General features: G+C 41.1%; 1 protein-coding gene across 1 annotated transcript in view; it reads right to left on the bottom strand.

Annotated features, from left to right (window-relative positions):
* Positions 1 to 349: 349 nt before the first annotated feature.
* LOC146823265 (C-C chemokine receptor type 5-like) overlaps positions 350 to 17297 on the bottom strand; it is a 68034-nt gene continuing 51086 nt past the window's right edge. Inside the window, exon 2 of the mRNA XM_085607618.1 lies at positions 350 to 4552. Within this exon, the coding sequence (XP_085463744.1) occupies positions 3484 to 4542 (1059 nt within the window). The 5' untranslated portion in view covers positions 4543 to 4552 and the 3' untranslated portion in view covers positions 350 to 3483. The remainder of the gene's footprint in view (positions 4553 to 17297) is intronic.

Raw genomic sequence — 17297 nt, 5'->3', positions numbered from 1 at the left:
TGTCCCTCAACTATCAAATCTTTCAGAGTAAAAAACACACTCAAACGTAGTTTGCTTCTTAAGTCTGGCTTGACAGCTAATGCTATTGTTGCCTTATGTTATCAATAGCATACCAGCTTTAAGAAGCAGTACTGAGAAAGGGGTTTTGGATCAGTCCAAATGTTAATTTCCTTGAGAGTTTAATTGGGCTGAAGTTGTGTGCTTCCACTGAAAAAGAGTCCTTGTGTTGCACCGTCTGCCTTTCTGGAAGTCGTATGTTCAATACAGCAGGACCTAGGTGCTTATGCTAAGGAGGAAATGAGCAAGGCTAGCTTGGTCTGTTTATTATGAAAAAAACCGACAAAGGCAGTATGTCTGACTTATTTATTGTGAAAAGCATATGTTGAAGCCAATATGCCTTTAAGGATATCAGGTCATTGCACAGTGGTAAAGCATGTTGAAATGTATGTTTTTGCATGGATTCTCAAAGTAGGCAAGGGTTTTCATGTTGGGTACCCCTTTTGACAAACTCTTATTGTAGAGAAATTGCACTTTTAAATCTTTGTCATGCATTTTAGGAAGGCTTTTATAATATTTCTCAACTGTAATTTTGTAAATATTTGTAACGATATGACTGTATACCAATACATTTACTGGCGGGATAGTTTATGCAGAATACAATAGCCATGAGTTGTTCAATGATAAACACTATAATCTTGTTTTATTTAAAAAGTGTTACATTAGGGGTCATAGATCTAAACCTTTTATTATACAAATTTACGAAAAACGTAGGTCTGATTTGTTTATTGCTGAACTCATATGTTCAGCAAATCGGCCTCTGAGGGTAGATTATTATTACACTGTGTTAAAGCCTGCTGACAGGTATTGCGCTATATGGAATCTCATAGATTACTATAGTACGCCAGGGTTTTGATGTTGCTTTCCCCCTCTTATTTCCACCTCTGACAAGCTCTGCGGGTAAAAGATTTGCAATTTGATAACCCTTGTTAACTCTCTTAGGAGTTGTTGAATGCTGAATTTCCAGCCGCAATTTTCTGTATATTTATAATTTTCTAACTCTATGCCTGAGGGTCGGCTTGTGTGAATTTGGAGCCTGATTTGACTATGGTGTGAAGACAATGATAAAGGCTGTGGGCTCATTGAGATGCCACAGGTCTGATCTGTTTATAGTGAAAGACTACGACGAAAGCGGTAAGCCCAACCAATTTATTGTGAAAAGAGTTTGTTAAAGCCCACAGGGTTTTAAAGGTGGGTTGTCATCACACTGAGTTAACGTTCTGTGGAGAGATATTTTGTTGCATCAAATCTCAAAGATTACCGTAGTAGGCAAGGTTTTTTTTGGTTGGTTACCTCTTCTGGCAAACACTTGTGGCCTGATTCGAAAGAGTAAAATTACAATTTTGTGTGAGTTTATGATTGTTTGCTATTCACAAATGTATTTTACTAATAATATCTTTACAACTGCAGAGTATCCCCACATAAAAAGATAGGGTGGTCCTGTTGTACACTTAATCGTACACTTACACAAAAGTGTAAGTTTACTTTTGTGAATCAGATCATTGCAGCTGACAATCTGCAATCTGCAATGTGATAATCCTTGCTATGCCCTACAAACAAGTTGAATATTGTTTTTCCAACTGTATTTTTGGACACATTTGTAATTTTATGATTGTGTGCTTGATGTTTGCCAGCCTAGGCGCAATACAAGAGGTCTCAGTTGGATATGGTGACAAGCCAGTTATGTAAGCTATATGCTTGATTGGAAAGGCTATAACAGATGCAATATGTCTGATTGGTTTGTTATGAAGATTTATGACAAAACCAGTAGGCCGGTCTTATTCTATTGTGAAAAGCATATGCTAAAGCTGAAAAAATCAATAGGTCTTTAAGGGTGGTTTGTTATTATGCTGTGTTGAAGGCTGTTGAGTGACATTTTATTGGATGGGATCTCACAGATTAACTTAGTAAACAAGGCTTTACTAACTTTAATGCCAACTTTTGCCAACTTTAATGTTATATGTATTAGTAATCTTACCCTGGCAGCTGGCTTGGGAGAAACCTTAGGATTGGATTGATATAGTAGGGATGAGATGTTTATGGTGATAAGCCAAAGATGAACGCTCTAGGCTTGAGTGGTTCAGTATGAAAAGTAATGTCAGTTGCTATACGTCCAATCTGTTTATTATAAAAAAGAACAACAAAGACAGAAGGCCTGACTTATTGTTTGTTATTGGAGTTGTAAGGTTGTTTCCCTCTCACCATGAATGGTTGCTTGGTGTTAAAGTGTTTGGTTCTACTTCAATACTTTTGACTTTCGTGATCCCTGGGCAAACCTAGAAGTATTTGTTATTTTCAGACTTTGAATATCTGGGACAACATAAATGTCAAGCACGGATTTGCCAAAAAAATGGTGCACAACGAGTCTGGACACATCACAATCAGAGGCAGTAATCATGTTTGAGCTAACACTTTGCAGAATTACAAAATACAAACCTGACACTGGTAAAGACAAATATCCCGGAACTGAAAAGTTAAGGAAATTTTGAAGATATTCTTGGTTACAATGTTTATTTTCTGACAAGATTTCTTTCTCTCACAGGTTTAACTTAGATCTGTTGGGGATCCTTACAATCTAAGTGGGAAAGTTTTTTCAAAACCTTCATAAGACAAGTAGTATTTTGATGTAAGATAAGTCAGAAAGGAGATATTTTTGAAGAGCACTTGAGAAGAGATAGGGGCGTATTCCCTCTCAGCCACTACTATCTTCTGTGCTAATGCCTAGGCCATTCTCAGTTAATGTTCCATCATCTCTTCAAAGCAGCGTTCTGAGCGTTCAGGGTTCATGCCCTTACACCTTTTCTCGTGATAATGGTGGTTTCGTTTTATATATGAACAGTTCAAAACGCCGTGAATCAATATGTGAAACCCGCAGGAGTTCTCAACCTGACTGGGCTTGTCCTTGAACGTTTTGAGTTCCTGCGCTTATATATTGCCATGTATCGGACTGGTATGATCATTGGTCACAGTGTGTCCAGAATGATCCAGCACAGAACATACTTTCTAACAAAGGGTGTCATTTGTCATACAATGTTCTGATATGTGGTTTAACACCACAACAATGTACACAGCTACAGGCTAAAGACTGTAGGTCAAATAGTATGAGTATGGACCATCTGGTTTAATCTTTGACACATGGTTTTTAGCCTGTAACTCTGTAAGTTGTTGTGCTTCTCCATCCACAGTCTTTAGTCTGTTATTCTGTACTTTGTGGTTCTATAAAATCAAAACTTTGTTAAGTCTGCTTCATTGGACATATAGTTGAAGATGTGTCTTCATGAAGCAACTTAACAAGGCTGTGCTTTAATGCTGTGTAGCAAGGAGAATGTATGTGATAACACAACGCATATGTAAATAATGGATTGTCAACCCCCAACTGTAGCTGAAGTCCATGACTCTATCGGCCAAGATAGTGGTGGAGGAAGTCTACATGATGGCTGAGGTGTCCTGCTCGGTGGAAGGCGTGTATACAGAACTTTGCCGCTCTAGTCTCTCTCTATCAGACATTGGGCAGTAGATACACATTGCCCATTTTGGCATCAGTTTCATGAGATATTTTCTGAACTTTTCTCCAACAAAAGCATAGATAATGGGATTCAGACAGCAGTGGATAAAAGCAATTGATTCTGTCCATTGCACTGCCCGATCTAGCGCCTTGCTTGTCTCACAAGTATTTAAAGCTTCGGAATCTTGAAATGTGAACAAGATGATCACTACATTGTAAGGCATCCAGAACAAGAAGAACGTAATCATTATGATGAAGATAAGCTTAACTGCTTTGTGCTTTTTCTCGTTCTTGCATTTCGATAGAGTCTTGAGTATCCTTGTGTAGCAGAATATCATCATGGCCATGGGAAGTAAGAGACCCAGGATATTCATCTTAAATGTAACAAAGAGTTTCCAGGCCTTCACATTATGCAGTGGGTAATGAGGGCTGCAGGTGTATTTTTCATTTTCCTTTTGAGCTTTGTAAAAGATGAATCCTGGAAGGGATGCGAGCAGAGCCACAACCCACGTGACCACGCTGGTGATTATCCCGTATGATACGGTCCGGGCTTTGAAAGCAAGCACGGCATGCACTATCGCTAGGTATCTATCTAATGTAAGAAGAATTATAAACAACAAGCCACTGTAGAACCCAACAAAGTAGATGCCGGAGAGAAGTTTGCAAAACCCATTACCAAACACCCACTGGTCTTTAGCATAATGTGCCCAAAATGGTAAAGACATAACGAAGAGCAAGTCTGAAATCGCCAGGTTCAGAAGATATATGTCAGTCATGCTTTTCAGACGCTTGTATTTTATCAGAACCAGGATCACTAGAGCATTGCCAAGAAAGCCAAACACAAACACAAGAGAGTAGACAACTGGTAGAAACTGCGCTGCAAATTCTTTCACATCGCCTTTTTGACATGGCTCTGTGTCGTCATAGTTATATTCTGTAGATGAAATCAGGCCAGGCTCTGCTTCTGTTGTTGGGTTCATCTTGGAAGACCTGAAAATAAAGACAGTTATATATCAGTGACATGAACAGCAACTGAGTGGGTCTTATGTTCCACCACAATTCTTATAACAGACATTACTGTGTCAATCTCACAACCATCAGTCTTATATCTCTTGAGATTGTTTAATGAAACAATTGTATCCTTTTATGCAGTGAATCTTGATTTAATCATGTACTGTAAGCCAACAGTTAAGAGGTACAACAGTGATAATCTCTCTGAAAAAACTCACAGGAGTGTAGGTCTCAAAACATACTTCTGGGAAGGTACATTATGAGTTTAATTGTTGACGTTGCACTTTAATATTGTTTTGAAAATATGGGCAAGTGTATGAGCATAATTTCAATAATGCGAGTGATCATGAATTATCATTTATGATCTGTGTTCCAAGCTGTGATGGAATCACTTCTGACATCAGCCTGAATATTATTTATGTGCAACTCACAGGGGGCTACTATGCACTTCCCTTTAGGGTTGTCTATCTATCTGTCTATTTGGACATCTAGGCAACAAATATGTTAATTTAGGACCTCTTAATAAATCGAAAGGAGCCCTTTTGATGATGGAATGAGGGGTGATCCAGTAGAACTGCAACATGGATCTGACTGCTTCTTCAATAACACAGCCATTGACATTTACACACTTGACACAATCAGCCAAGACAATCTTCATCCTTTCTGCTAGCTCATTGGTTTGTAGGTGATAAAAAGAACTCTAGAGATATTTAACTCCTACATTTTACAAAAAATGTTTCATGACAGCACCCACAAATTGGACACGTTTGTCTGAAACTAGATACTCGGGGAATCCCTCCGTTAAAAGACAAATCTTCCAAAACGCCAACATATGTATTAGAAGTGGGATCTGTTACAAATGTACTTTAAGCCACTTCCTATTGTAATCCATATGGGCAAATGCATTACAATGCCTTCATGTGTGACGTGTACCAAGTCCATGTAAAGTCCTAAAAGGTGGATCCAGCTTGTCAACTCCCGAAATATCGCCATTCTCGACAGACAATTTGATACACTTCTTTACTTTTAGAGTTTCATCCTTTTCACTAGCTCACAACCACAGCGCTTCAGTGCCGCTATAAAACAATCTTCCACATTATCTTCCCTATGCAAAGACTCTGGCTCATTTAAGGGTAGCCTGGAAAAAAATCTGCACTAAGTTTTCCTCTCCCAGAGATATACTCAACATCAAAGCTGTCCACCTAATGGTAAGCCTAGCGATGAGTGGTGTGGTATTCCTTACATTCTCATCATTCAGAATATTAACAATAGGTTTGTGATCGGTCTGGAGCTTTAACCGTCTGCATCACACATAACAAAGACATTTCTCTATAGTCCAAAAATAATGCAGGGACAACTTTTCAATGGCCAGTGAGTTCAATTCTGGTTCCCTCATGACTCTTGATGCAGAACGTATTGTGACATTCCCATCCCCAATTATTGTTTAGGACCAGTACCTAAGCCATATTTACTGGCATCAATAATTTGCTTTATTTTGGTTCACAAAAAACCATAAAAGGCAACAATATGCACATATGAATAAAACAGACTAAAACCAAATACATATATGTACATATAAAAACATTATAGATTAAAAAATGCTAAAAACAATTTACAGCCCTCATGGTAGAGATGTGAGTAATTTAAAATATCCCTAAGGCCCTTTCTTGGAATTGAAAAGACAACCGGACCACTCGTTTTTGTTCTGCATACTCTTAGTGCTGTTATACAGACGATAAAGCCCATCAATTTTGCAGAGAGACCTGATCCAGTGTGTGCGTTGCTTTTTGTATGCCGTGCAGAAGAATAAGACGTGTTCAATGGACTTTGGAACCTCACATCTCATAGAACACATGTTTGATATGCCTGATCCTTTCTTCCAAAGACAGGTGATGGAAGCTATCTGTAGTGTGCCCATTCTAAACTTGATAACAAGTGCTTGTGTAACGGGTTTGGTAACCATATTTAACTATATATCAAACTCAAAGCCACATTTAAATGAGAGAACATAGAGAGCACATAGTCCCAATAGGCCACTTTGAACTTCTCAATGGCGTTACTTGGTAAATCTTGGGGGTATAACCAAAAACAAACCCTACTTCAAGCCTATGTAACATGGTCTGTCTGTAAGCACAGCAAACACAAGGAGATGGTGGACAGAGTGCCGAAACTTTTCAGACACTCACCGCCAGCCACAGATCTGGGTTGAATCCCTCATCCTTCTTTAGCTCACTTCGCCAACCCAGTTCAGACCCTGCCATATGCAAATCAATCTTGACTCAGTTCCCCATGGGAACAGTCCAGCCCGAACTGCCAAGCTAGGTCTTCCCTGGACTGGAAACAGGCATTCTGGCACCAGTTTGGTGGTAACACCCCTCTTCAGCCAGGCTAACATAAATCCAGTGGCAAAGTGAGCAAGGGACCCATGTCTGGGCATACCCTGCTAACTTAGGGCAAACAAAGCAAACACAAAATGATGGACGGAGTGCTGAAACTTTTCAGACACTCACCCCCAGTCACAGATTTTGGTTGAATCCATTATCGTTCTTTAGCTCACTTCGCCACCCCAGTTCAGACCTAGTCATATGCAACTCAGTCTTGACCCTGTTCCTCATGGGAACAGTCCAGCCCGAACTGCCAAGCCAGGTCTTCCCTGGACTGGAAACAGGCATTCTGGGGCCAGTTTCATGGTAACACCCCTCTTCAGCCAGGCTAGCTTAAATCCAGTGGCAAAGAGAGCAAGGGACCAACATCTGGACCTATCCTGCCAACTTAGGGTGAACAAAGCAAACCCCAGGAGATGATGAACGGAGTGCTGAAACTTTTCAGACACACACCCGATCACAGATCTGGGTTGAATCCATCATCGATCTTTATTTGACTTCGCCACCCCAGTTCAGACCCAGACGAATGCAAAACAGTCTTGTCTCTGTTACTCATGGGAACAGTCCAGCCTGAACTGCCAAGCACACCAAGGGATCCTATCGGCACATGAACCCTTCAATAGGCCTAGTAGACATTCCCTATAGGGCCCTAGTTCTTATATGACCCACACCTTTAACCAATACTGGATTGGTCCCAATCCTGCAATATCAGGAAATGTGGGAGTGCTTGGGGGAATTTTAGCAGTGATTTGAGGACACTATTCTCAGCAATTTCCAGCATCTCCAAGTTGCAGTGGCCCCAGATGTCTGCTCCATAATGGGCCGTCCCACAAGCTTGGTTTTTATATATTTCCAAAGGAGAAGAAATGGGAAAAGAAGGAGCTATTCACAAACCTTATAATAGACCCTACGGACTGTTTTAGCGTCAGGGTGCTCTTCCTCACATGAGCTGGTGAATGTGGGTTTTATAATTCCCTCTAGTAAAGGTGGGACTTGCAGCTCAATCTACGGGAAATCATCCGTTCCCTGGTCTTAGACCATGCGTAACCATAATATCTAAATTCTGGGATCCTGCTGCACCTATTTTGAGTGGTCTACATGTGGAATTGAGAGATGGAATATCCCATAGAGGGTCCTCTTCCTTAATGAGATCTAGGTATGGTGGATAGGGCTCAAAGCACTCGTTGAAGTCTCCTACAATGATTGCTCGCTGAAAAGAAGGCTGTTCTACCAGATATACATTTAGGATTTGTAGGGTATTGGATGCCTGTGAGAAAGGGGTACGTCTATTTTAAATGTTCATTGCCAAATAAGGGGGCCTGTTCTTAGACATTAAGCTGACAGCTAATATGTCAGGGGAATTAATATATAATCTTTTTACAGTGTAGCCCAACAAAATTCTTAACCATGTAATGAGTCCCCCCCATCGGCCCACCTGACATAGATTTAAGGGCATGGTTGCTGTATGGAATAAAACCGTGCCTGAAGGAAGACATCTGAAGTAATCCATGTCTCCTGTAATAGGCACACATCGAAATGATATATATACAGTCCCCAATACACATCATATAGCTTAGTCCTTAGCCCAGCAATGTTCCATGAGATAAGTGTTGAAGAGTGCTCTGCAGTATTCCATTGAATATGATTCATTGAGGACGACAAGTAAGACTGGTATGTGGATTCACGTTTGGGAATGCCATCTTGGGTGGGGCATACATGTTCCTTCTCTTCCGAGACAATGAGATTAGAAGTGACATTCATAGAGGCGACATCATTTGAGTTGGTCATTACAGATCTATTTATAGCAATCAGAAAAGGATAGTTTATAAGGTTGGAGGTGCCAGGTGAGGGCTTGTGAGCAATCAGTGTAGTATCTCTGAATAGCTTTGCAGTAATGCTGGCAGAAACATTCATTAAGGAAAGGCTGAAATTAGAGGCTGTCTCACCACTAACCTCCCCAGGTAGTACACCAGTTATACTAGATGGTAAAGATTAGGACAACTGCGTGTGTACAAGTGGTGCCTTCTTAAGTCGATCGATACGACTGACTGTGGAAGTAGGGCTTACTGTATTGTACAAGCATGGTAGTTCATGTATCTAAATTGTATTTTGGAGAGACCTGGTGGAGTTGTTCTTGCATGTAGCACGACCATGTTGTCAGCCAATATGGGAGAAGACAAAGTTAGGTCAACATTGTTGAGCCCTGTTCTTCTATTTGCTATTCTTGTTGCACCAATGATGTTGTCTCGGATCAGTGACCAACAGCCCCGAACATGGTATATACTTTGTATGTCCCTATTTATTTATGATATGGCCAAAGATGGCATGTACCCCCCTGCCCAGTTGTGTATTGCTTCTCATATATCTTCTCTGGGGAGCCCTATGTGAGTGTGAATGAGCTAGGTTTGACGTGTGTTCATGTACATGAAAACTCAGCATCCAAAATGCCAGATATATGTTTGGTTGGCATGTCAGCCCTCAAAGCCTTTAATCTAGGTGCAGAGCTTTCAAAGGGGAGCAGTTTGAAATTCATGGGTGGCACCTGCATTATTGGTAAAGACTCAGTCAGGGATGTAGACTGCTGAAGCTGTTGGGGAATGAGTGTTACTGGAAGCCTGCTTTGAAATAAAAGCAGTTTAACCATGGCAGACAAAGAGGCTACTATGGAATTCAGCACACCCACCTCATCCTTTGGAGAGTTTACAAGTGAGGCCCAGACGGCCTAATTATTACAGGGTCAGCCAGAAATAGCATTACTGGTAACACTAGCAGGGTCCCTATCAAATATCTGCTTGACCTGTGGCTCACATAAGGGAGCAAAGCGGTTACTGCAAGGGAAATCGTTCACCTGCCCGTCTTTGGTTACTAAGTCAACAGAAGGTAATACAATGGTTAGGGCAGCAAGAGAAGTTGGACGTGGAACAATATGGACCTCAGTAAGGATCTCGCAGCCCTGATCTCTAGACTTTAAGAGCATCCCTGGAATTATTCGCTTACTTTCCACAGTGTGGCAATTAAGGAATTTTTGCACCCTAGAAAAAAATTCTGTAGGCTCTTGTATGAGGATCTGCTTACATTCTTCCAAAAGGTTATCAATCCTGGCTATTACACAATTTTCTCCTTTTTTTTGTTGGATTTTTCACTTACAACCCCTGTGTCTCCCTCCCTGGCTTCTTTTTGCCATTCTCACTTTCTACAGGCAGCTCCAAATAAGACAAGACAAAGAAGACAAATCACCAAAGAGGTAGAAAAAAGACACAGTGTCCAAATCAAGTAATAACCTGTCCCACAGTCAACAGTCAGTAGTCGCAGTGCGTTATGCAATTGAAGATAACAGTGAACAGAAACAGTATCTTAGGATATAAGTATTAAAGGGGTGGCCCAGCCCAGTCTCTTCCGGTGTCTTACAGGCTCTGACGCAGCTTTGAAGCCCAACTAGGACTGGCCCCCAAGCAGCTGGTGGCTCCTCCTGGCTCAAGGCCACCTGGGACTTGGAGTCCCCCCACGGATGGCGGCAGTAGCGTGAAGAGAGATGGTAGTGCCCACTGGAAGTACCAGGCTGCGGGGAGCTAAGTTTGTGAGCATAGACCTCCAAAATGTAGAGAGGAGTCACAGAGTCAATGAGTGGACTTAGTGGGGGAGGCACTAGCACACGCACAAGAAATAGCACCCTGATATGCTTGGAAGCGCAGTTAGACAGAGGAGTGATTTCATTTGGGACTCATCCCAGGCCCTGCAATGTCGTAAGTGGGGGGGAGCCCACAGTCTCACGTTACACACACTGTCCCCCCAGAGCCGTGCCATACTTCTTCAGTGGGCCTCATTGGACCAGCCTCTACTAGCGGTCCAGCCGTAGGGAATGCCGAGAACAAGCCAGAACATTTCAGGCAGTAAAGCTGCAGGAGAGACAGGCAATGCTGGCACTACGGGGCGAAGGGCGCAGGAAATGGCAATCCATGGGCGGAAAGGCTTGCCCGTCAAGGCTGCAGCAGGGAGTGTCAGCACAGGCAGTGCAAAGCGGCCAGAGCTCACCCTCCTTCCAGGCAGGAGCCAGGTTCTTCACCACCGGCCCCTCAGGATCGCCGGCCAAGGTAGCTCAAGGTGTCTAGGTGCAGCTGGTACAAGTGCGGGGAGTGTCAGTGCAGGCAGAGCTGAGAGGCCCAGTGCTCACCTCCTTACCGGGTGAGGGCCGGGATCTTAACCACCGACTCCTCCAGGTAACCCTGGTAACTCACAGGCCCCCAGGACTCAGGGCGTGTGTCCAGATGCGACTCCTCTGGCTGGAGCAAGCGTGTGATGGACAGAATCCACCATCGTCAGTCATTATGTAAGGAAATTTTGGATCATAAGATTTGAAAGTGTTTACATTTGTCATTTCCAATTTTACACATTCAAAAGTTTTCCGACAAACATCATCCCATTCAAAAGGAACCAATATATTTACCAAGTTAGTGAGGCCTTTTATTTTTGTGGCATATTTAAGGATACATTTCGGATAAAACCTGCAAAACCCAATGAAAGAATGTTACTCATCATTGTCCTTTGGGACAAGGACAATCCACTACACGTTTTACCAACACCGGACAAGACATGACACTATCAACTGAAATTACTTGACCTAAAAATTTGACTTCTTTTCCTCCACAATTCACATTTTGGTTTACCACAATGCCCATTTTGAAAAAATCTTAATTACATCATTTAAAGTTGTATCATGTTATTCCAAATTATTTGCAAAAGTCCAAATGTCATCTTGTAAAACCACCACACCCTGGACAGTAGGCAAGAGTTGAAACATGATTCTCTGGAAAACTGACCCTGAGGATGCCAGTCTAAAAGGCATGCGACAGTACTGAAAAGTATATAATGGAGAGTTTAAAACAGTGAAATGTTTTGATGATTCATCCAACTCCACCTGGGAGTAAGCAGAAGCCTAATCAAGCTTAAAAAACTATTCTGCACCACCAAAGTTTTCTAGTAACTCGTTAATTCTTAGTAGGGCATGTTAATCCATCTAATCTTCTTGTTCAGACAGCACACGTTAAACAAATCCTCATGTCTTCTTTGCATTTGCAGGCTAAAAGGAGAAAGCCTCAAAGGCAATTTGACCTGTTCAATGACACCTTTCTCTAAAAAATGTGCCTCAATTCCTTTTATAAATCCTCTGTCAACCTGAATGGAACATTTCTAACTTTGTGTTCCATAGGTAGCATACCTGCTTTGCATTTAATTCTGTGTAAACCCTAAAACCATACCAAGCCTGCTAGAAAAAAATCTTGAGAATTCCTGTTTTAACTCATCTGCTGCTGATTGATCCTTAATAATCATGCCCTGTTCATTACTGCCGGGCCTCAACACCATACCAAATAATCCTTGGTGGATCCAACCTGGGATATTAAGGCCCTTGCCTGCCACATAAATCTTGCCCTGAATCTTCTATCCCTTCAATTCAAGTATCTCCTCAATGAGCCCACCAATTCAATCTTCCTTCCTTCACACAAGAATGGAGACTTGTCAGAGGGAATCAACTTCCTCTTAGCCCATACATCATGGAAAAATTGTAACATAATGATTATGATTTGTCCACCTGAATAAACTAATAGATGTACACTCTTACTACCTACAACGATATCCACATAAGGCTCAATACATTCTATGGAATCGCCTTTCATTCTACTTTCTTCAGAGACTACCTTTATTATCTCTTGGAACTTGTTGTTAACCTGTTCAACAGAATTACTTTGATCCATCTCATCATTCAAACTTGCTACTTTAGGAGCAGACTTACGACTGCTATTGGAAACCTTAGTAGAGTGACCAATGTTAGAGCAAACTCAGCATAAAAAAATCTCTTATGATTGGATTTCTAATTCTTCTTAAATGAAGACTTATTTTGAACAGCAGAAGATGCCTTATTTTGAATTGCATTTCACTCAATTCTTTTACAGAAATATGTGAAAGCTCTAAACATTCCGCAACTTTAATAGCTTCCTCTAAAGTTGGATTACGCTTAGTGACTAATTTCTGTTGAGTATTTTTATCCAGACAGTGTCCAATGAATTGGTCCCTGATGAATTGATCTGTAAAATTGACCAAATGACATTGAGAACTAAGCTTGTGCAGCACACTCACATATGTGTGAACACTATCACCATGTGTTTGTATTCTTTTGAACAAATTGTGTCATAAAACTTTTAAACTAGGTTGTACATCAAACCTATTTTCCAATGTTTCAGGACTTCGTGGTAATCATCTAATTCTTCACCTTCAGCCACTACAGGATCTAGGAGATGCTTAACAATGTCCATTCTTACAAAACCTGAAGAGCGGAGTAATAGAAATGTTTTCCTCTCAAGCCTGAACCAAGATGCACAAATGGCCTAAATACATTTGGATAGCATCAAACCACTATTTACACTGTATTGGAGGTGGGACAGTTGTTCCCAGAAAGAGTGGTGATGGATTGGCAGATTGTGTGCTAGGTAAATCACTGAGCACCAGCAAAACTAAACTTAAATCTCATGATATAAACTTAATGCAGAATTTGGCACTAAAGTATAAATCACAGTGGCATACATGTAAATGAAGCGTAAGGTATGTGTATCATTGTCGTGTGCTTCCAAAAGACACACAAGGTAAAATTGAGAAATGAGTGTAAAATCATAAAACAGTGTCCAAACTTCCTGCTAAAAAGGGACTTTTCCACTGTACAGTACCAGTATGTTCCAGGAAAACGTCGACTGCACTGACTTACAGCCAAACTTCTTCAAATGTAAGGAAACAACTGTGAAAAACAGAACTAATGCGAGATGTGCTGAGAAATTTCCGCTAACGTCAACTAGATAGAAATAACTTGCATTGCCCTAACATCAACTAGGTAGAAAGAACCTGCATATTTGGATGATGTAAAAAAGAAAAAACAAAGTCATCAAAGGTCAAACTGATCCTCCATGACACCCTGAATAGAGTTGTATAGGATTAAACCCAATCCGGCATGTTGGCCATCATGTAATTAAAACGACGTCCTTTTTACCGTTGGTTGGGCTTGTGAAAAACCCAACATGCAAACATGGCGCTTAACAATGCATGTATAGGTTTAGCAGGAAATAGGGCACAAGAACTAATCTTCCCAACTCCACAATGTGTTTGTCCACAGTTGTTACCTTGTGTTTTTTTGCAGTTGTACACGCACAGTGAACGCACAAAGTGCTCCTGTTGACATATTGGGTGGTAAAAAGGCCCAGCAGACCCAGATTAATGCAACATTGTTTTTCGCAGCACTGGGCCACAGAGAGGAGACACTTGGCTTATTGGATAGAGAAAATCTGGAAGGCGAGCAGGCCTAAATCATGTAGACACACGGGCTGACCATCTTCATGGGATGAGCGTGGATTCTTTTTGACAGTGACTTCAACGAGTAATTGTCGAGAATTATGTTGTGCTTGCACAGGACACCGGAGACATGTAAGTACCAAAGAAAATATTTTATTTCTCTTGGTTGGCATAATAAAGGCACCACAGGACCAGTCAGCAGCTGTCAGCATCTCCAACTGACTCCAACAGAACGTTTATAACCATTCTATACCTAGCAACAGAATATAAATGAGGGTGAGTTCTAATCTACTAACAGCAGCTCACAACAATATGACTGGTCTTCCCAGGCTTGTCTCCCAGTACAGGTGACATGTGAATGTCACAGAAATCTGCTGATCAAGGAATATTTTCTGAGCACTGAAAGAGACATCTTGGCCTAGGTCGCATATCATTTTAAAAAATGCATTCAATATACTGTCAATAAATGTTTTGAAGTAAAAAAAATAATGTCTGTACATTTTCTCCTTTGAAGTCCCACAGTGGTTGACTATAGGGATTCTAGTTAAACAAAAAAGGGTTGAAGAACCTCTAAGGGGAATGTGTGCAAATCTCTTTTCTCTTTCTCTCCAAATAATTCATAAAAAATATTGATGTGATCCATGCATGGACATAGTGTTTGTAACATACACATTTTTTTTTAAATTAAATCTGATTTACAAATCAGCACGACTGATTGAATCCTTGATCAGAAAGATTTGTTTTCTTGCACACGAGGCTTTTTATTTTTCATAGCAACATAATGCTAATGAATCTCTGTATGTAGAAGCATCTCTAAACTATGCCCCTTCTATACTTACGATTCCTGGTCTTCTTTGCCTCCTAAAATGTAAGTCTGTGAAGTTTCTAGGACAGAGCTTGTATTTTGTTATGTCTAAAAGACACAGTCCAGTTGTTAGGTGGGACAAACATTATAAATCTTTAGGGAGGACCATCAGCAGCAAGTAGAATACTCTCCCAAGATTGGATACAACCCCAAAGTCAATACTTGCATATCCAGAAAGCTTGCTCTTACTGATTCGGATATCTGTTGTGTTGCAGCATCTATTTGATGCTTTGGTCCGGTTTAGTAATATGTTTTTACTCTAATTCACGAAGAATCAAAAATGATTATATTTGGCAGGGAGAGAAATACATGTTTGCGGTTTACGAAAGGTGTTAAATTAGATGTCTGTCTCAAAGTGGGGCGATAACCCCAAACCCATTTAACAAAGAACTTTACAGGCAAGGGCAGGCAGAAAACATTGGAACAATCAATTTGTCAGATTATCTTATACACAATCAATTGACAAATACGCATATGCTTGATCGGATGTTCCATCATATTTGCCCGTAATTATGCAGTGATCAACCCTAGAAGTTCCAGGCGTGTGACACAACCCATAAAAAGTATCTCTTCTAAAGACAGCTATGATAGTTTTCACCGAAACGAACATAATTTGCCAACTTTGTCTTCAGATGGAGTTCTTTATCCACAAAGTGTCTGCTTTGCAATCCAGCGAGACATTGAAAGCCATGTATTGACTTGGAATTCGTATTTATTGTTTTGCAATAAAGCCACATGCTGTATGCTTCATTTTATGCGATCTGGAACATTGCATTCCTGCATCCACTAAGCTCTTCGTAGTCTTCCACACAGAAGCCAATTCCCCGTTAGTTTAGGCATGCGGGTACCTGCAGACCTGAAGATTCCTGTGGGATGGGATGTCATCGTGTTCATTTCTCGGTGGAAGTTTAGAATAATCGTTTTGTGCCGCATTTCTTAAATCATAGAAACGCGTGGAAGCGCAAAGCTTTACATTTCCTTTCTCCAAAAAAAAATACCAGCTTTCTTAAGCAGTACCTCAACTGCTGATCCTGTAACATTCGAGTAGTCATGTTGGCTGTACAGCTGCCTGTTACAAGACACTATATATAGTCTAGAACCGTGCCAGGCAGCACAAACTCATGCTTACGTGTTAATGCTAGTCTGTCCCATTTGAAAGCATCTTGTTTGTGTGGCCTACGTTTTGGGGTGCATAAGGGAAAAGCCGCTTGTGCTACATCCCATGTTTTGGTAGGTTAGGATGCAAATAAACCCAAATGCAATTGGGATGTGGGTACAGCAAGGTTTCTGCAGTTGGCAGAATTGAACACCGGTTATGATGTTAGTGCAGCTGGCGTTGGTTATTTTTGGCATTTATAACGTAATACTCCATGGCATGCTTTTAGAGGTAATGGGTGAGGAGGGCCTGTCTCTTGTGGTGAAGTATGGCACAGCATACTGCTTACAATGAAGGTGTGAAAGCTTGCTGTCTCTTACGAAAGAATGTCAAGCCACACTGGTTGTGGGCTGAGTGCACAGCACCGATCTGATGGTGTAAAATGGGAAGATCACCCTGGTAGTGAGTACACAGTGCTGTAATGTTTGTTCAACACAGAGTTTATTCATAGGGTACCCTGGCCTTTGCAATAGGCGGTAATGGGACCTGTATCATTTTAGGGCAAACCTGGACAGCTCATTCGCTGCTCTGCAAGGGCATACTGTATTTAGGTAGGGACTTGAAGCTCCACCCACTCTCAGCTCATAATTTTCATTGGCTTGTGTCATTGTCCACTGTAAACTGTGGCTGTTTATTGGTCAATAGGCTTAGTAGTCCCTCCTTAGGGAGCAGCGCCCTCTCGTGATAGGCCTTGAGAGTAGTCTCATTTTGTAATCTCCCATGGCAACACCCCGTGTTACGTGTGTTATTACTTGGTAGGCTTTAAATACAGCCTCCAAGCACTATTTTCTCAAATAGCTTTGTCCTGGTGCTCTCTCCTAACGCTTTTAAAAAAAATGTATAGCACCGGCGTCAAACTCATTTGCAATGCAAGAGGTCTTGCATTTGCGAGATTTTAAGCTATTGGCATTGTAACTGACAATGCCTTTTATCTACCTGTTTTAAAAGCAACACATAAATAAAAGGCATTGTCATTTACAATGCCAA

This window comes from Triturus cristatus, chromosome 5_2, assembly GCF_964204655.1.
Source record: "Triturus cristatus chromosome 5_2, aTriCri1.1, whole genome shotgun sequence".
In the NCBI taxonomy this organism is placed as follows: domain Eukaryota; kingdom Metazoa; phylum Chordata; class Amphibia; order Caudata; family Salamandridae; genus Triturus; species Triturus cristatus.
This window is presented reverse-complemented; position numbering and strand designations above follow the sequence as displayed.